The 20,888-nt window shown below is 45.1% G+C and overlaps 1 protein-coding gene across 1 annotated transcript in view; it reads left to right on the top strand.

Annotated features, from left to right (window-relative positions):
* LOC135549735 (unconventional myosin-Ig-like) overlaps positions 1 to 20,888 on the top strand; it is an 87,098-nt gene that overhangs the window by 55,129 nt on the left and 11,081 nt on the right. The window contains exons 19-21 of the mRNA XM_064979989.1: positions 1,958 to 2,062; positions 2,724 to 2,837; positions 4,911 to 5,068. Coding sequence (XP_064836061.1) covers positions 1,958 to 2,062; positions 2,724 to 2,837; positions 4,911 to 5,068 — 377 coding nt within the window. The remainder of the gene's footprint in view (positions 1 to 1,957; positions 2,063 to 2,723; positions 2,838 to 4,910; positions 5,069 to 20,888) is intronic.

Here is a 20,888-nt window from a genome sequence, read left to right as displayed (position 1 = left end):
CAGCTTGCTTCTGGCATCAAAAACACAAACAAGAATCAGACACTGAAAGTAGCAGGAACAGAGAGAGAAATAGAGACCTAATCAGAGGGGGAAGAGAGAACAGGTGTGAAAGAGTGAATGAGCTAGTTAGGGGAGATGTAGAACAGCTGAAGAATGAGAGACAGAGAAGGTAACCTAAAAAGACCAGCAGAGAGAGACAGAGTGAAGAGAAAGGACAGGAACAGACATAACAAGACATGACAGTTTCGGACATTGTTTTGTTTCCATGTTCGTAAATAAGGTGAATAGACTCTCCCCACTCACCTTGACTAGTACATGGGGAGATGGGGAGTTCCTGATTTTTTTAAAATGTAACGTTTAACTAGGCAAGTCAGTTAAGAATTAGAACAAATTCTTATTTACAATGACTGCCTACACCAGCCAAATCCTGACGACGCTGGGCCAATTGTGCGCTGCCCTATGGGACTTCCAATCACGGCCGGATGTGATACAGCCCGGAATCGAACCAGGGACTGTAGTGACGCCTCTTCCGAGTGGGGCTCCCGAGTGGTCATCCATCCCATGAAGGAATTATTGTGATAAACCACATGGCCCGCAGTTGCCATGAGACTAAATTTGACTGCTTAAGTCAAAGGCAGCCACAATCAGTCTCATTCTAATGGGTCTCACTCACGCCTCGCTAACGGCTTAATCCAATGGCGTTTGGTCTGTAGAGCCATGAAAGGCCCCTCAAGTTATCATATTAATCACTCAATAAATCAGTCAGTTAGTTAGTCCTCGAGTGGTCTGTGGATTGCGTCCCAAATGACACTATCTTCCCTACATAGTGCACTATTTTTGACCAGAGCCCAATGAGCCCGGATAAAAAGTGTAGATTGTCATGCCGTTTTTACATATTGCTGTTCTTCAAATTCCTAAATAAATTCCCTTTAGGCAGGGCAGTAGATGTGGAAAAGCTATGTTAAGTTACAATACAACTACACTGCCATAAAAGCCATGACCCATCTCTAAATGATACTCAAAGTCAGTGTCTTAAATCATTTCCCTTAGGCTGTGGTTTTTGATCTGCTGGTGATACAAGCTTGAAAGAGGAGGTTATAAACAGTGTTATGACTAATGAGGAGATGCTGTCCTAGCTGGTAACAGTGTAGATGGTGGCAGAAGGCTAACAGGGTTGTGTAATATTAGCCTTGTTCCACCATCCTGATCTCAACATATGAAACAAGAGCGCAGCAATCAGGATGGTGGATCAGGCTGGCGTAGTATTGTTTGCATCCCAAATGGCACCCTGTTCCCTAGATGAGCTCTATGGTCAAAAGTAGTGCACTATATAGCTAATACGGTGCCATTGGATCCTAGTCAAAAGTAGTCCACTTTAAAGAGAATAGGGTATGGGCCCCGGTCAAAAGCACTATATACAGTGCCTTGCGAAAGTATTCGGCCCCCTTGAACTTTGCGACCTTTTGCCACATTTCAGGCTTCAAACATAAAGATATAAAACACAAATGCTCTCCATCCAACCTCACTGAGCTCGAGCTGTTTTGCAAGGAATGGGAATCAATTTCAGTCTCTCGATGTGCAAAACTGATAGAGACATACCCCAAGCGACTTACAGCTGTAATCGCAGGAAAAGGTGGCGCTACAAAGTATTAACTTAAGGGGGCTGAATAATTTTGCACGCCCAATTTTTCCGTTTTTGATTTGTTAAAAAAGTTTGAAATATCCAATAAATGTCGTTCCACTTCATGATTGTGTCCCACTTGTTGTTGATTCTTCACAAAAAAATACAGTTTTATATATTTATGTTTGAAGCTTGAAATGTGGCAAAAGGTCGCAAAGTTCAAGGGGGCTGAATACTTTCGCAAGGCACTGTACTTATAGTACTATATAGGGAATAAAGTGTAATTTGAGATGCATCCCTAATGTGTGCCTTTGTAATGTGCCTCTTTGATTGCAGGTGAGGGACTGCCCTCAGACCAGCTCTAACTTCATACGGATCTCCAAAGAGCTGAGAAACAAAGACCAATACAACCAGGTCCTCTTCTCAGGGTTCTGTAGGAAGGTGTGTTACAGTACCATAGCCTACTGTACTGTACTGCCACAAAGAGTTTCTCTCTCTCGTTGTTGTTCGTGTCTGTCTGTCTGTCTGTCTGTCTGTCTGTCTGTCTGTCTGTCTGTCTGTCTGTCTGTCTGTCTGTCTGTCTGTTTTTAGTACTAACTTTAGATATAGGCTCAGTTCCAGACACAGTACAATATAGAAAACCTGCCAGTACATATCCACTGGACATACCACAGCAGTAGTGGGTACTGACCACTTGACCTCCTTACCAGGCTATGAGATAAACTGTTTTTCAGAAGACAGGACCCCACATCCACCTAGTTATTATGACTATTTTAATTACCAACCTTGTTGGATAGGTGTGTAGGGAATGCATGAAATTATATAAACTATAAACTCATCATCTTCAATAGACCTTTTTGTCCTGACATATCTGTCCTGGATTTTGTCTGGTTTAATCTCCTGATATATTCTGAAGATGTAGAACAGAATAGAACATAGAAACAGAAATGTAGATAAATGTGTTTGATATCTCCTCTTGTTCCCTTTTTCTACCTCACCCTCTCTATCTTGCTCCCCCCTCTCGCTCTTTTTTGTCTCTTTCTCTCTCTCTCTGTCTATATCTGTATGTCTCTCTCTCTTTGTATCTCTTCCTCTCTCGCAGGTGAATCGGTTCAATAAAAGCACAGACCGAGCCTTGTTTATTACGGAAAAACATATCTACAAACTGGACCCCAAAAAACAGTTCAAGGTGTTGAAAAGGCTGCCTCTAGAGAGCGTGAGTACTGGCTCAGAAGAACTCTACACACACACGCACACACACACACACACACACACACACACACACACACACACACACACACACACACACACACACACACACACACACACACACACACACACACACACACACACACACACACACTTAATTTGATCACTCTTTTGTTGATGATAATTGTTCTGCACAGCAGGAAATGCAAACTTAGTATTCAAGGTTGAAAAATGCCAGACTTTATTTGCCCCAACAAAAAATGTATCAACCCCTACAAGAAATGCCAATGAATTATATTCCACATAATAATTCACATTTCCTGTTGCTGCAGGATTATTTTCCTGCTGTAGCAAACTGGCTCAAATTAATTTCCTACATCTGTAAACTTTCCCATTGTGTCAATAAACATACGCTCTCTAGTCCTTCCCTTGAGTTCCCACTTTACACCCTCTCATAGTCATTGCCTTGGTATTACTTTATAACATGAGGGACGTCCCAAATGGCACCCTATTCCATACACGGTGTGCCATTTAGGATGCAGAGATGAACAATGGCTGTGCCCTCTGTCTGTATATGTGAGTTAAAGTGACCCGGGTCAGATGAGAGAGGGAGGGAGGGAGCGAAGTAGGAAGGGAGAGAGGGAAGGAGGGAGAGGGGGACAGATGGGAGAAAGGCTGAGGAGCGGTACAGTGCTGCACAAAGGAGGGACGTGTGTGTTGTGTGTGTGTTTTCTGTGTGTATGTGTGTGTGTGTGTCTTCGGTCACAAAATGCGGCACTGCAGTGTGGGGCGGGCCCGTCTCATTTCAGGAGCTGATCTGAGAAATTGGATCAGGGATCTCTCTGGGGCGCGTGCTCACAAGGACAAGGAGGAGCCTGGAATAGAGAGGGAGGGAGAGGGGGAGAGAGAGGGAGAGAGGGAGAGGGGGAGAGAGAGGGAGAGAGAAAGAGAGATCGTGAGAGAGAGAGAGAGAGAGAGAGAGAGAGAGAGAGAGAGAGAGGGAGAGACTGAGACCGAGACCAAGGGAGAGAAAAAAGTGACCGTGAAAGACAAAGAGAAAGAGAAAGGGAGAGGGAGAGAATGAGAAATGGGGTGGCAGGAAGAGAGAAACAAATAAAGAGAGAGAGAGCTCCATGTGGGACATGACGTGTGTGACTGGGACAGTCTCTGCCTCAGTGACAGTCAGTTAGGTACTGTACAATAGAACACCACACTACTCACAATACGCACAATGTGTCTGTACGTGTACATAGTGTGTTTTGGCCTGGAGGCTGTGCGTGTTAAAGAACAGACTGTAGGTTTAGTACTATAAATCACTTTCAACTAAGTTTTATTTAGAATGTATGAATGACAGGACACAAAGTGGTGTTCATGGTGCGAGTAGCTCACAACTAACTGTCTGACTCACGCTATTACAGTGTAGTTCCCCATGGTAACGTACTAGAGCTCACGCATTGTAAAAGGGTTAGTGCTATCTGGTATCCTTGGGACGTCCATACCCTAACCCTAACCTTAACCATAACCCTTACCTAAGCCTAACCCTATCTTTAACCCTTACTTAACCATTTTAAATGTCAACTTCAATCGGGTGACATCAGAGTTGGGCCGTCCCAAGGATCCCATTTAGACTTTTCCTTTGGAAGAGGAAGTGGAAGACACGATTCAACAGAGAATCTCTTTCTACTGCTCTGTGTGATGCATGTATGTTGTGACAGGTAGTATGTCTGTCCCATTTAGCATGATGCCCAACAAAATAGTAATACCTCAACACTGTTCTCTACTATGACTATGTTTGCATCCAAAATGGCACCCTATTCCCTATAAAGTGCACTACACGCGCACGCACACACACACACACACACACACACACACACACACACACACACACACAAGCACACACGCACGCACACACACACACACATGGATAGAGAGAGTAACCTGTGTTTTGTTTTAGGAGGAACTATGAATGTGTCAGCCTGTGTGTGTGTGCATGTGAGTCTGTGTGTGAGCCTGCGTGCATGTATATGTGTGTGTTTGTGTCTGGGTGTATCTACCCCCTCTGTGCCCGTCTATCCCCCAGATGACAGGCCTGAGCATCACTGCAGGCGTTGACCAGATGGTGGCGCTACACACCTCCTCCCAGGATGATGTCCTTCTCTACATCCAGAGAGGAGAGCTGTGCCCCAACCAGGACCGTATCGGGGAGCTGCTGGGAACGCTCATTGACCACTTCACACGGTCAGTAGCAACTGTCAGGGGGTGTTGGGTTGAGACTGGGATTGGATTTAGACTACAGAGGGGAGCCGAGTTGCAACAAGCCAAATCTAATTTTACTGAGCTGGCCTGGTTGAGTATTAACTGTAGTCAGTGACGACCTGTTAGCGTGGTCAAACCAGCCTGAACAATGGTGAGTGCAGCATTCAGGCTGGTTTAACTATGCTACACAGGTATTGCGTTGGGTAAAGACTGGGATTGGAATGAGACTACTTTTCAAGGGCTTTTCACACTACTGAGCCGAGCTGAGCTGTACAGGTCACTTCTCCCAGACTTTTCCCAAGATTCGAACTGGCAAGGTTACTGGCTCGCCTCTCTAACCGCTAGGCAACCTGTAACACTTATGGTATTTATCTCTGTTATAGTTACAGTACCAGTCAAAAGTTTGGACACACCGGCTCATTCCAGGGTTTTCCGGCTCATTCCAGACATCAAACTATGAAATAACACATATGGATTCATGTAGTAATAAAAAAATTGTGAAGCAAATCAAAATATATTTTAGATTTTAGATTCTTTCAAGTAGTCACCCTTTACCTTGACGACAACTTTGCACACTCTTGATATTCTCTCAACCGGCTTGAAGGAGTTCCCACATATGCTGAGCACTTGTTGGCTGCTTTTCCTTCACTCTGCGGTCCAACTCATCCCAAACCATCTCAATTGGGTTGAGGTCAGGTGATTGTGGAGGCCATGTCATCTGATGCTGTACTCCATCACTCTCCTTCTTGGTCAAATAGCCCTTACACAGCCTGGAGATGTGTTGGGTCATTGTCCTGTTGAAAAACAAATGATAGTCCCACTAAGTGCATACCAGATGGGATGACGTATCACTGCAGAATGCTGTGGTAGCCATGCTGATTAAGTGTGCCTTGAATTCTAAATAAATCACCAACAGTTTCATCAACAAAGCACCCCCACACTATAACACCTCCTCATCCATTCTTCACGGTGGGAACCACACATGCAGAGATCATCCATTCATCTACTCTGCTCCTCACAAAGACACGGCGGTTGGAACCAAAAATTTCGAATTTGGACTCTTTAGACCAAAGGACAGATTTCCACTGGTCTAATGTACATTGCTCGTGTTTCTTGGCCCAAGCAAGTCTCTTCTTCCTATTGGTGTACTATAGTATTTGCAGCAATTCGACCATGAAGGCCTGATTCACGCAGTCTCCTCTGAACAGTTGATGTTGAGATGTGTCTGTTACTTGAACTCTGTGAAGCATTTATTTTGGATGCAATTTCTGAAGCTGGTAACTGTAATTAACTTATCCTCTGCAGAAGAGGTAACTCTGGGTCTTCTCTTCCTGTGGTGGTCCTGATGAGAGCCAGTTTCATCATAGCGCTTGATGGTTTTTGCGAATGCGCAATTTTTCTGGATTGACTGACCATATCTTAAAGTAATGATGGAGTATAATTCCTCTTTCTGATTTGAGCTGTTTTTGCCATAACATGGTATTGGTATTTTACTAAATAGGGCTGTCTTCTGTATACCACCCCTACCTTGTTACAACACAACTGATTGGCTCAAATACATCAAGAAGGAAAGAAATTCCATGAACTTTTAACGGGCCTCTCGAGTGGCGCAGTGGTCTAAGGCACTGCATCGCAGTGCTACCTGTGCCACTAGAGATCCTGGTTCGGGTCCAGGCTCTGTTGCAGCCAGCCCGGGGAGGGTCTGGCCGGCAGGGATGTTCTTGTCCTATCGTGCTCTAGCAACTCCTGTTCCTCCGACACATTGGTGCGACTGGCTTCCGGGTTCAGCGGGCATTGTGTCAAGAAGCATTGTGTCTTAGCTGGGTTTTGTTTCAGAGGACGCATGGGTCTCAACCTTCGCCTCTCCCGAGTTCGTACGGGAGTTGCAGCGATGAGACAAGACTGTAACTACCAATTGGATACCATGAAACAAGGGTGCATTTTTATTTTTTATTTTATAATTTAAAAAAAGACTTTGCACTGCAGAAATATTCAACAAGTAATTTTACAATTCCACAACAACTACCTAATACACACAAATCTAAGTTAAGGGATGGAATTAGAATATGTACATATAAATATATGGATGGGCCATGACCGACCGGCATAGACGAGATGCAATAGATGGTATAAAATACAGTATATACATCTAGGATGAGTAGTGCAAGATATGTAAACATCATTATTAAAGTGGCATTAATAAAGTGACGAGTGACCCTTTTGGCCAATGACTTCAAGTCTGTATGTAGGCAGCAGCCTCTCTGTGTTAGTGATGGCTGTTTAACAGTCTGATGGCCATGAGATAGAAGCTATTTTTCAGTCTCTCGGTCCCAGCTTTGCTGCACCTGTACTGACCTCGCCTTCTGGATGGTAGTGGGGTGGACAGGCAGTGGTGCGGGTGGTTGTTGTCCTTGGTGATCTTTTTGGCCTTCCTGTGGCATCGGGTGGTGTAGGTGTCCTGGAGGGCAGGTAGTTTGCCCCCAGTGATGCGATGAGCAGACCGCGCCACCCTCTGGAGAGCCCTGCGGTTGTGGGTGATGCAGTTGCCGTACCAGGTGGTGATACAGCCCGACAGGATGCTCTCAATTGTACATCTGTAAAAATACGTCAGGGTTTTAGATGACAAGCCACATTTCTTCAGCCTCCTGATGTTGAAGAAGCGCTGTTGCGCCTTCTTCACCACACTGTCTGTGTGGGTGGACCATTTCAGTTTGTTCGTGATGTGTATGCAGAGGAACTTGAAACTTTCCACCCTCTCCACTGCTGTCCCGTCGATGTAAATAGAGGGGTGCTTCCTCTGCTGTTTCCTGAAGGCCACAATCATCTTCTTTGTTTTGTTGAGTGAGAGGTTGTTTTCCTGACAGCACACTCCAAGTTCCATCACCTTCTCCCTATAAGCTGTCTCGTCGTTGTTGGTGATCAAGCCTACTACTGTTGTGCCGTCTGCAAACTTGATGATCAAGTTGGAGGCGTGCATGGCCATGCTGTCATGGGTGAACAGGGAGCACAGGAGGGGGCTGAGCACGAACCCTTCTGTGGCCCCAGTGTTGAGGATCAGCGAAGTGGAGATGTTGTTTCCAACCTTCACCACCTGGGGGCTGCCCGTCATGAAGTCTAGGACCCAATCGCACAGGGTGGGGTTGAGACCCAGGGCCTCAAGCTTGATGATGAGTTTGGAGGGTACAATGGTGTTGAATGGTGAGCTGTAGTCAATTAACAGCATTCTTACATAGGTTTTCCTCTTGTCCATATGGGATAGGGCAGTGTGAAGTGTGCTGGAGATTGCATTGTCTGTGGACCTATTGGGGCGGTATGCAAATTGCAGTGGGTCTACGATGACAGGTAAGGTGGAGGTGATATGATAATATATAATAATAATATATCCCATTTAGCAGACGCTTTTGTCCAAAGCGACTTACAAGTCGGCTGGGGCCACTACTTTTACATATGGGTGGCCCCAGCGGGAATCGAACCCACGACACTTGGCGTTGCAAGCGCCATGCTCTACCGACTGAGCCACAATTGTATGATCCTTGACTAGTCTCTCAATGCACTTCATGATGACAGAAGTGAGTGTTACTTGGTGATGTCCTTCAGTTCTGTTACTTTTGCTTTCTTGGGTACAGGCACAATGGTGGACATCTTGAAGCATGTGGGAACAGCAGACTGGGATAGGGAGAGATTGAATATGTCCGTAACCACACCAGCCAGCTGGTCTGCGCATGCTCTGAGGACGCGGCTGGAGATGCCGTCTGGGCCAGCAGCCTTGCGAGGGTTAACACGTTTAAATGTCTTACTCATGTTGGCCACGGAGAAGGAGAGAGGAGGGCCGCAGTTAGTGGCACTGTATTATCCTCTAAGCGAACAAAGAACGTGTTTAGTTTGTCTGGAAGCAACACGTCAGTGTCAGTGTCAGTGATGTGGCTGGTTTTCTTTTTGTAGTCTGTGATTGCCTGTAGACCCTGCCACATACGTGTCGTGTCTGAGCCATTGAATTGCGGAGGGAATAACTCCACTGTCTGTAATCGTCCATATTTGCAGTTATCTTTCCATGGTTAAATTCGGTGGTTTGCGCTTTCAGTTTTGCGCGAATGCCGCCATCTATCCACTGTTTCTGGTTCGGGAAGGTTTTAATTTTCACAGTGGGAACAACATCTCCTATACACTTCCTTATAAACTCACTCACTGAATCAATCAGTGTATAAATCTATTTTATTCTCTGAGGCTACCCGGAACATGTCCCAGTACGCGTGATCAAAACAATCTTGAAGCGTGAATTCCGATTGGTCAGACCAGCATTGAATGGTCCTAGTACATCCTGTTTGAGTTTCTGCCTACAGGAGGGGAGAAGCAAAATGGAGTCGTGGTTGGATTTGTCGAATGGAGGGCAGGGGAGGGCTTTGTATCCTTCGCGGAAGTCAGAGTAGCAGTGGTCGAGGATATTGTGCACAATCAATATGCTGGTAGAATTTAGGTTGACTTGTTCTCAAATTTGCTTTGTTAAAATCCCCAGCTACAATAAATGCAGTCTCAGGATGCATGGTTTCCAATTTGCATATTGTCACGTTCTGACCTTAGTTTTTTTGTTTTGTCTTTGTGTTAGGTTGGTCAGGGCGTGAGTTGGGGTGGGTCGTCTATGTTCTTTTTTCTATGTTATATTTTCTACGTGTTTGGCCTAGTATGATTCTCAATCAGAGGCAGGTGTTGTTTGTTGTCTCTGATTGAGAATCATACTTAGGTAGTATTTCCCACCTGTGTTTTGTGGGTGATTATTTTCTGTTTAGTGTTTTCTGCTCCTTACAGGACTGTTTCGGTTTCATTTTTCGTTCTCTTGTTGTTTTTGTATTTAAGTCTTCTGTTCTATTAAATATCATGAACACTTACCACGCTGCGTATTGGTCCGATCTTTCATACTCCTCGTCAGAGGAGGAAGAATCCCGTTACACATATAGTCCAGCGAAGTTCCTTGATGGCCATCTTGGTGTCTGCTTGAGGGATAATGTACACAGCTGTGACTATAACTGATGAGAATTCTCTTGGTAGGTAAAATGGCCGGCACTTGATTGTAAGGAATTCTAGATCGGGTGAGAAGAAGGACTTGAGTTAATTTATGTTGTTATGATTACACCATGAGTCATTAATCATAAAGCATACACCCCTGCCCTTTCTTTTCCCAGAGAGATGTTTATCTCTGTCAGCGTGATGCATGGAGAAGCCCGGTGGCTGAACCGATTCCGACAACATATCGCGTGAGAGCCATGTTTCTGTGAAACAGAGAATGTTACAATCTCTGATGTCTCTCTGGAAGACAACCCTTGCTCGAATTTTGTCTACCTTGTTGTCAAGAAACTGGACATTGGCTAGTAGTATACTCGGCAGTGGTGTGTGATGGGCACATCAACGGGGCCAGGTGGCCTCTTCGTCTGCCCCTTCTGCGTTGTTTTGGGTCGACTACTGGAATTAGATCCATTGTCCTGGGTGGTGGTCCGAACAGAGGATCCACTTCGGGAAAGTCGTGTTCCTGATTGTAATGTTGGTAAGTTGACTTTGCTCTTATATCCAATAGTTCTTTCCAGCTGTATGTAATTAGATTTAAGATTTCCTGGGGTAACAATGTAAGAAATAATACATAAAAAACAAAGTACTGCATAGTTTCCTAAGAACTCGAAGCAAGGCGACCATCTCTGTCAGTGCCATGCTCAAAAGTCTGACCAGAAGGCCGCTCCGTCTACCTCTCCTGCGGCGACATTGTTTTGGTTCAGCCTCTGGAAACAGTTTGAATGCCTTGGGTGGTTCGAACAAAGGATCCACTTCGGGAAAGTTGTGTTCCTGGTCGTGGTGCTGGTAAGTTGACATCGCTCTTATATCCAATAGTTCTTTCCGGCTGTATGTAATTAGATTTAAGATTTTCTGGGCTTACAATTTAAGAAATAATACATAAAGCTGTCATCAAGGCAAAGGTTGGCTACTTTGAAGAATCTCAAATATTTGTTTAACACTTTTTTGCTTACTACATGATTCCATATATCATTGTTTTGATGCCTTCAATATTATTCTACAATGTAGAAAAAAAATAAAATAAATAAGAAAGTCGCTTGAATGAGTAATTTGACTGGTACTCTATATGATTCAGATTCATGACATTCATCACTGCCATATTTAGATGTGATTCAGTCATCGTCAGACTGATTTGAAAATCCCAGGCAGCCAACCAGGCAGTGTTCACACGTAATAAGATGTCTTACCAAGCTAAATTATCTTTCTGGACTTGCAGACCATTTTGCTTATTTTAACCTAAAAAAAGGCTTAATTCAAGGCCATATCTTGATGCATTTTCTGGGTAACTCAAAACAAGTAAATGCAATTTTTGGGGTAGGGAAATCAACTCAAACCAAGTTATTTTTACTTTATTATCTCAATAAAAGAAAACAAATCTTTATTTTTTGCAGTGCAGGCCAGAGTCAGCCTGTCTGTTATGTGTCTCACCACTAAGCCTCCTGCAGGCTGTAGCTAACATCACCCATCCTAAATTGATTGGTTTCCTAAATCTTAATCCCCAAATCCAATCATACTGACTTACTTAAAAACACCAAAGACCATACTCCCACTTATTTTAATTGTACTACAAACTTTTCAGTTCAAACCTCTGAATTGACATTCACACTGTCCAAATATGAGGAATAACAAATTCCTCATGTGCTGTAGGACATGCTTTCTCCCTCACATATACTGTAGATATGGCACAGGTCTGTGGGGTATACAGGATATTACATCACATATACTGTAGATATGGCACAGGTCTGTGGGGTATACAGGATATTACATCACATATACTGTAGATATGGCACAGGTCTGTGTGAGGTACAGGATATTACATCACATATACTGTAGATATGGCACAGGTCTGTGTGGGATACAGGATATTACATCACATATACTGTAGATATGGCACAGGTCTGTGGGGTATACAGGATATTACATCACATATACTGTAGATATGGCACAGGTCTGTGTGGGATACAGGATATTACATCACATATACTGTAGATATGGCACAGGTCTGTGGGGTATACAGGATATTGCGTCACATATAGTGTAGATGTGGCACAGGTCTGTGGGGTATACAGGATATTACATCACATATAGTGTAGATGTGGCACAGGTCTGTGCGGGATAGAGTATATTACATCATATATACTCTAGATGTGGCACAGGTCTGTGTGGAATACAGGACCAGTCTTGTCTGTGCAGCAGACTGCCATCTCATTAATGTAGTGGTGGTATGTCTTGTGTCCAGGCATTTCTCACAGGACAGATAGATAGACTAGACCCCCTAGGAAGAGGCTTATAGGACCACAGGCAGCCGGGTGGCAACCATACCAGGCTGTGTTTTGGGGTATTTTTTGGAGCGTGTGTGCGTGTCTGCATGTGGGACAGCGTGTGTGTTTTAATGACAGAGCATTATCCTAGACTCCTGGACTTTAGGTCTGGGTCTGGTGTGTGTGTGTGTTTTGATCTGTGTTTGTGTTGGGGGAGTCAGTCAGTCAGTCTGTGTCAGAGGGGTTCCTACAGCAGCTGTGTGTCTTTGGCTGCTGCTCGGAGCGGCTGGCGTCAGATAGTTAGTGGCGGCCATTGAGAAAGGCTAATCACTGTGCCGGCCTGTCTGCCTGCGTGGCCCCCATGTGCCTTTGTGCCGCCATCTGGGGGTCGTGACCCCCACAGGCTCTCATCAAAAGAGAGACTTGGAGACTTAGATTCGGGGGTTGGGGGACAGTGGGATTAGGGGGTTGCCGACCACAGAAGTGTGTGTGAGGGGGTGAGTGTGTGTGAGCATGAACGAGGGGGAGGAGGAGAATGGCAGATGACAATACACACACCTTCTTTTTCCTCTCTCTTTTTCATCACTCTTTTTTCCCAGGAAGTCAGTCCCAAGACCACAGTAGTCATGCCCCAGTCAGGCTTGTTCTCACATGTAGTCTGGTTTGGTCTGGGAGGGAGAGTGAGAGAGTGAGTCAATGGAGCGATTGTGGTACCAGTCTGTTTCCCTCTGCTCCGAGCCAAACACTGATGCCTATTACGTACTGATGAGTATTTGGAGCCTCATGGAGTAGGTGTGTGTGTGTATTGGGGGGTTAGACCCCTTTTGGGCCATCTGCTGAGACAGCTGGGTGTGTGTGACAGGGCAGGGGCTGAGGACTGGAGATTTAGGGTTTGGTCAGCCCCTTATCTGAAAGATTGGGGAGGGGATATTCCTTTACATCCCCCTTTCCTCTTCCTACCCTGCACCCCTCTTCCCCCCTCCACTCTCCCCTTCTAACCACCCCCCCACTCTCTTCCTCCCCTTCTTCCCTCACCCCCTCTTCTCCCTCCCTCATTTTTACCTTATGTGACCCTGGTCAAGGTCAGTGTGATGTCAGTAGCAGACATCACAGACCTAAATGGTCTCCGCTCTTTTCTAAGCTTGACTCGCTTTTTAGGTTGTGAAAGGCGTCATCCTATTCTGAAATAGCCTGCTCTTCCTCCTCCTCTTCCTCTTGCTCTACCCTTCTCCCTCAGTGCCTGTCCTCGATACGCTCATTTCAGCATTAAAAGAGGCGAGCCACGGCCCTACCTCTCTCTCTCCCTTTCTCTCATTCTGTTCCTCTTCCCCTTTTTTATCTCTTCCCCTCTCTCTCTTTCACTCTCTCTTCTCCCCCTCTCTCTCTCTCTCCCTCCCTCTCTACCTCCATCTCTTTCGCTTCCCCCCTCTTTCTCTCTACCTATCTCTCTCCCACTCTCTCTCTGTCTCCCTCTTCCTCTACCTCTCTCTGTCTCCCTTTCTCTTTCTCTCTCTTTCTCACCTTTCTCTCTCGCTCTCACCCTCCCCCTCTCTTTTGCTCTCTCCCACTCTCTCACCTCTCTCTCTCTCTTACGCTCCCACTCTTTCTCTCTCTGTCCCGGCCATGGCTGACTGTTTGTCCTATTTAGGAAAAGTCCTATTTTGGAGGAGTCATTTCTAAAATCTAAAAGGGAGTCAAGAACTATTTGCTTTGTGCCTATTCTGAATGAAGAAGACTCGAAGGCTTATATACATTTGAGATTCCAAAGTTGTAGTCATTAGAGGGAGGTTGGTCAATGGAACTGATATAACCTTGGTGTAATAGTTTGAAGAACTAAAAATAATAGTTTAAACTGAGAAATGCAGTCATGCGTATGCAGAGAGAAGGGAAACAGGGAGAGAGAGAGAGAGAGAGCTCTGCCATCTTTTGCATGACAATGTTTTCACATGTTCACATCAAACCCATCAAATAGCTACATTTCACAAAGACAGTTTGACTGCACTGCAGCAGCAGCTACCAGAAAGCTACCATGGCCGTGTTCATTCCTGGTAAGCTTTCTGTTTGACAACAGAGGCCTCTATCTCACAGTCTGCTTTACAAATGGCACCCTATTTCCTATATAGTGCACTACTTTTGACCTGGACCCATAGGCACTTTGTAGGGAATAGGGTGCCATTTGGGACAGCGGCACAATCTACTACATTTACAGAGTCAGCTATTAACCCATGAAACTGAGAGCAGTGCAGCATCAAAATACCTCTTTGTGGATGCTTTGTTTGGGAATCATCAACTGAAATACCATGATGAAACACAATTGTGACAGATTGATAGTCAGTTTTCTAAATATTATTATAGATTAATTTGAATTATGGACTTAGTTATATCTTAATGTGGAAGGGGTTGTAAGATGGTGCCAGAGAAGCTGGTAGACGTTTTACGTGCCCCCAGCCGGTTGTGTTTTTTGTTTGTTTATTTACGTTGTTACTTATTTTGTACATATTGCTGCCGCTACTGTCTTTTATAACCGAAAATAACATCTAGACATCAGGACTGCGATTACTCACCATGGACTAGATGTTCAGGAGTCTTTTGGCTTGGGGGTAGAAGCTGTTTAGAAACCTCTTGGACCTAGGCTTGGCGCTCCGGTACCACTTGCCATGCAGTAGCAGAGAGAACAGTCTATGACTAGGGTCCTTTCACGACTCTGACGAGCCCAATGCGAAGGATACACTGCTTCCACGGGAACAGGCCCTGATCCCCGTGATCTGCGTGAAGGGAAAGAGGGGCCGAAGATCAGGCTGCCTTCTGAGAATTCGGAGGCGGTCGAATAAACCCCCACTTCCCTCCATTCTGCTAGCAAACATACCATCTTTGGATGATAAAATCGCTGAGTTACGCAGAAGATTAAACTACCAACGGGACATTAAAAACTGTAACATCTTATGCTTCACGGAGTCATGGCTGAACGATGACAACATCAACACACAGCTGGCTGGTTACACAATGTACCGTCAGGATAGAACAGCGGCTTCTGGTAAGACAAGGGGTGGCAGTCTATGTATTTTTGTAAACAACAGCTGGTGCACAATATCTAAGGAAGTCTCGCGCTATTGCTCGCCTGAGGTAGAGTATCTCATGATAAGCTGTAGACTACCTACCGAGAGAGTTTTCATCTGTATTCTTTGTAGCTATTTACATACCACCACAGTCAGAGGATGGCACTAAGACATCATTGAATGAGCTGTATTCCGCCATTAGCAAACAAGAAAACGCATACAAAGCTCTCCCTTGCCCTCCATTTGGCAAAGCTGACCCTAATTCTATCATCCTGATTCCTGTTTACAAGAAAAATTAAAGCATGAATCACCAGTGACTAGATCAATAAAAAAGTGGTAAGAGGAAGCAGATGCTAAGCTCCTGAACTGTTTTGCATGCACAGATAGGAATATATTCTGGGATTCCTCCGATGGCATTGAGGAGTACACCACATCAGTCATTGGCTTCATCAATAAGTGCATCGATGACGTCATATCCACAGTGACTAGAAGTACATACCCAAACCGAATCTAATTGTACTACACCAGCTTTGACGCTCTTTTGGGTGTGGCAGGGCTTGCAAACCACTATAGACTACAAAGGGGAGCACAGCAGAGAGCTGCCCAGTGACACGAGCCTACCAGATGAAGTAAACTACTTCTATTCTCGCTTCGAGGCAAATAACACTGAAACATGCATGAGAGCACCAGCTGTTCCGGAAGACTGTGTGATCACGCTCTCCGCAGCCGATGTGAGTAAGACCTTTAAACAGGTCAACATTCACAAGGCCGCAGGGCCAGATGAATTACCAGAACGTGTACTGCGAGCATGCGCTGAACAACTGGCCAGTGTCTTCACTGACATTTTCAACCTCTCGCTGTCCGAGTCTGTAATACTGACATGTTTTAAGCAGACCACCATTGTCCCTGTGCCCAAGAACACTAAGGTAACCGGCCTAAACGATTTCCGACCCGTAGCACTTACGTGTGGAGCCATGAAGTGCTTTGAAAGGCTGGCCATGGCTCACATCAACACCATTATCCCAGAAACCCTAGACCCACTCCAGTTTGCATACCACCCCAACAGATCCACAGATGATGCAATCTCCATTGCACTCTACACTGCCCTTTCCCACCTGGACAAAAGGAACACCTATGTGAGAATACTATTCAGTGACTACAGCTCAGCTTTCAACACCATAGTGCCCTCAAAGCTCATAAATAAGCTAAGGACCCTGGGACTAACACCTCCCTCTGCAACTGGATCCTGGACTTCCTGATGGGCCGCCCCCAGGTGGTAAGGGTAGGTAACAACACATCCGCCACGCTGATCCTCAACACAGGGGCCTCTCAGGGGTACGTGCTCAGCCCCCTCCTGTGACCCCTGTTCAATCATGACTGCACGGCCAGGCACTACTCCAACACCATCATTAAATTTGTCGATAACATATCAGTGGTAGGAGGTCAGAGATCCGACCGTGTGGTGCCAGGACAACAACCTCTCCCTCAATGTGATCAAGACAAAGGAGATGATTGTGGACTACAGGAAAAAGAGTAACAAGCATGCCCCCCATTCTCATCGACGGGGCTGCAGGGGAGCAGGTTGAGAGCTTCAAGTTCCTTGGTGTCCATATCACAAACAAACTCACATTGTCCAAGCACACCAGAACAGTCGCGAAGAGGGCATGACAAAACCTATTCCCCCTCAGGAGACTGAAAAGATTTGGCATGGGTCCTCAGATCCTCAAAAGGTTCTACAGCTGCACCATCGAGAGCATCCTGACTGGTTGCATCACTGCCTGGTATGGCAACCGCTCGGCCTCCGACCGTAAAGCACTACAGAGGGTAGTGCGAACGTCCCAGTACGTCACTGGGGCCAAGCTTCCTGCCATCCAGGACCTCTCTACCAGGCGGTGTCAGAGGAAGGCCCTAAAAATTGTCAAAGACTCCAGCCACCCTAGTCATAGACTGTTCTCTCTGCTAGTGCATGGCAAGTGGTACCGGAGCGCCAAGCCTAGGTCCAAGAGGTTTCTAAACAGCTTCTACCCCCAAGCCAAAAGACTCCTGAACATCTAGTCAAATGCAGTGCCCCCCCCCCCCTCTTTACACCACTGCTACTCTCTGTTGTCATCTATGCATAGTCACTTTAATAACTCTACCTATGTGTACATACTACCTCAAATAACCGATGCCCCGCACATTGACTCTATATCGGTACCCCACTGTATATAGTCTCGCTATTGTTATTTCACTGCTGCTCTTTAATTACTTGTTACTTTTACCTCTTATTCTTATCCATATTTCTTTGTCTGCATTGTTGGTTAGGGGCTCGTAAGTGAGCATTTCACTGTAAGGTCTGCACCTGTTGTATTCAGCGCATGTGACCAATACAATTTGATTTGTGTGTACTGCATGACCCTTCCGATAAAGAGGCAGGGCAGCGGAGGCTGTCATCAAAAGAAAAATGTTACTTTTATGCATCTGTGTGTGTGCATGTGTGCACAAGATCATACATTAATGTATGTGTTCTGACAGTGTTAATTGTTTGTTTCCTGTTGTGTCTCTGACCCAGCAGCAGACAGAGACACTGATAACTATAATCAGAGCAGCTACAGTATAGCTTCCCACCTCTAAACAATATTAGTACAATAGTGCACCATAGGCTACAATCAGCAGGTACCAATGTCCCAATATGAAAAGTCTGTTGCATATATTCCCTCCTGGGGTGTTACGTTGTTTAACTGCCCCCCTATTATAGATAATCATTCAATCCCCGCCTCCTGTAGATAATCAATCTGGGTGGTGGTGACACACTCTCTATGTTCCTTCTCTCTTTGATTGACTTAGGTAGTGAGGTAGGATGTTTTTGCTCCTAACACCGAGATGTGTGTGTGTGTGTGTCCTATGGAGTCCAGGAGTCCATTAATCGTTTCCAAGAAAATTATTTTAGCTAATGCTATTACTCACTGTGGTATGACGCACGTTTCTAGTTCAACAGACCATGTAGCAGAAAACCTAAGTGGTGCCAATATGCGTTAAACAGTGTGGTTCATTTGGTCGAGAATGGCGCTTGCCATGCTAATGATCGTTGGTTCAATTCCACCGGGGCCACCCAATTGGAAAATGAATGCACACATGACTGTGTGTTGCTTTGGATAAAAGATTCTGCTATGTGGCATGTGTTATATTATTATGAACATAGGTTAAAGGTCATATTCCTTCAATTCATTTCAATCCATGATTGCACAACATGGTGTTTCTGCTCTTCATGAGTGAGTTGTTTTTTTCCTTAGAGTACATCCTCCAATGTACCTGGTAGCAGCAAACCTAATAGGTATAAACGTATACATATTACACTAGATGAACGTAGGCTAAGGGTTCTATTCCTTCAATTCATTTGAGTCCTTGATCACTAAACATGTGGTGTTTCTGCCATACATACAGTATACTGAATAAAAATATAAACGCAACATGTGTTTACTAACAGGGTTGTAGACAAATGTGTGCACGCAATTTGAGAGAAATAATATTTTTGTGCGTATGGACCATTTCTGGGATTTGTTTTTGTCAGCTCATGAAAAATGGGACCAATGTTGCGTTTCTATTTTTGTTCGGTGTATATTAGTACATATTAGATTATATAAACTTAGGTTAAGAATCATATTTGCTCAAATCCTTTGAATCATGCTCACACGACATGTTGTGTTTTTGCTGTTTTTGCCTACGTCATTCATTGGTTTTCTCCTCAGAATACATCCTCCAATATACCTGGTAGCAGCACTTAGGTATAAACATACACTTAGAAAAAAGGCTTCCAAAAGGGTTCTTCTGCTGTCCACATAGGATAACACTTTTTGGTTCCATGTAGAACCCTCTGGGGAAAGGGTTCTTCTGCTGTCCCCATAGGATAACACTTTTTGGTTCCATGTAGAACCCTCTGGGGAAAGGGTTCTTCTGCTGTCCCCATAGGATAACACTTTTTGGTTCCATGTAGAACCCTCTGGGGAAAGGGTTCTTCTGCTGTCCCCATAGGATAACACTTTTTGGTTCCATGTAGAACCCTCTGGGGAAAGGGTTCTTCTGCTCTCCCCATAGGATAACACTTTTTGGTTCCATGTAGAACCCTCTGGGGAAAGGGTTCTTCTGCTGTCCCCATAGGATAACACTTTTTGGTTCCATGTAGAACCCTCTGGGGAAAGGGTTCTTCTGCTGTCCACATAGGATAACACTTTTTGGTTCCATGTAGAACCCTCTGGGGAAAGGGTTCTTCTGCTGGCCCCATAGGATAACACTTTTTGGTTCCATGTAGAACCCTCTGGGGAAAGGGTTCTTCTGCTGTCCACATAGGATAACACTTTTTGGTTCCATGGAGATGTATTTTAGGTTCCATGTAGAACCCTCTGGGGAAAGGGTTCTTCACAATGGGGTTCTACCTGGAACCAAAAGGGTTCTTTAATGGGTTCTCCAACGGGGACAGCCGAAAAACCATTTTAGGTTGTAGATAGCACCTTTCTTTCTAAGAGTGTATACATAATGAGTGTAGATTAAGGGTCATATTCGCTCTATTCATTTGAGTCCATGTTTGTGCTGTATCCTATGTGGTTGTATACCAAATGGCATCCTATTCCCTAAACAGTGCACAACTTTTGGGTGCCATTTGGGATGCATTCCGTGAGTCCTTGTTTTTCTCACAGAATACCCCCTGGTGAGCCTTAAGATGCAGGGGGCAGCTGGCTGAGATGGTCCTGTGTTGGTGGTGATGGTGATGTTGATCACAATGACGACAATGCTAAATCAGGGCAGTCTGGTCCTTAATGTCAAAACAAGCTCCCCTGCCCATGCCCTACCCAGACCACTTGATTTGAGTCCATGTTTGCACCACATGTGTTGTTTTTGCTGTACATCCCTACATATTAGTATATGTTAGAACATATTAGTACATATTAGAGTATATGGGAATAGGTTAAGGTGGCAGCTGGTTGAGATGGGCCTATGGTGATGATGGTGATGATGATGGTGATGATGACAGTGCTCAATCAGTGTGCAGTTGGTTGTTAAGTAGTCTGGCGAATGGCCATCCATATTTCAACAAGCCCCCCGGCCCATCCTCTGCCCAGCCTAGCACCCATAGACCCAAATAGCCTCCTCTTCCTCCTGTCCCCACCCCCTCTGTACAGGACGCAGATGCTGCTGTTGCCCAGGGATTGTTGCCAGGCAGCTGAGGAGGAAGTGCTCATTTAGGGCTTTGGGGCTGTGGGGATTGAATGGGGATTTACTCAACAGGAGTTGATATTGTGTCAGAGCTCTCTGCTGAGACGGTGACTGCATCCCAAATGGTCCCCTAATACCTTCCTAGTGTAGTGCACTACCTATTGGGCACTAAAAAGGGAATAAATTGGGCACTATATATAGGGAAGTTAGGCACTATATAGGAAATACGGTACCAAT

This window comes from Oncorhynchus masou, chromosome 12 (genome assembly GCF_036934945.1).
Source record: "Oncorhynchus masou masou isolate Uvic2021 chromosome 12, UVic_Omas_1.1, whole genome shotgun sequence".
NCBI classification, from domain to species: Eukaryota; Metazoa; Chordata; class Actinopteri; order Salmoniformes; family Salmonidae; genus Oncorhynchus; species Oncorhynchus masou.
Note: the sequence above shows the minus strand (reverse complement) of the source record. Positions and strands in the feature narration are given on the sequence as shown.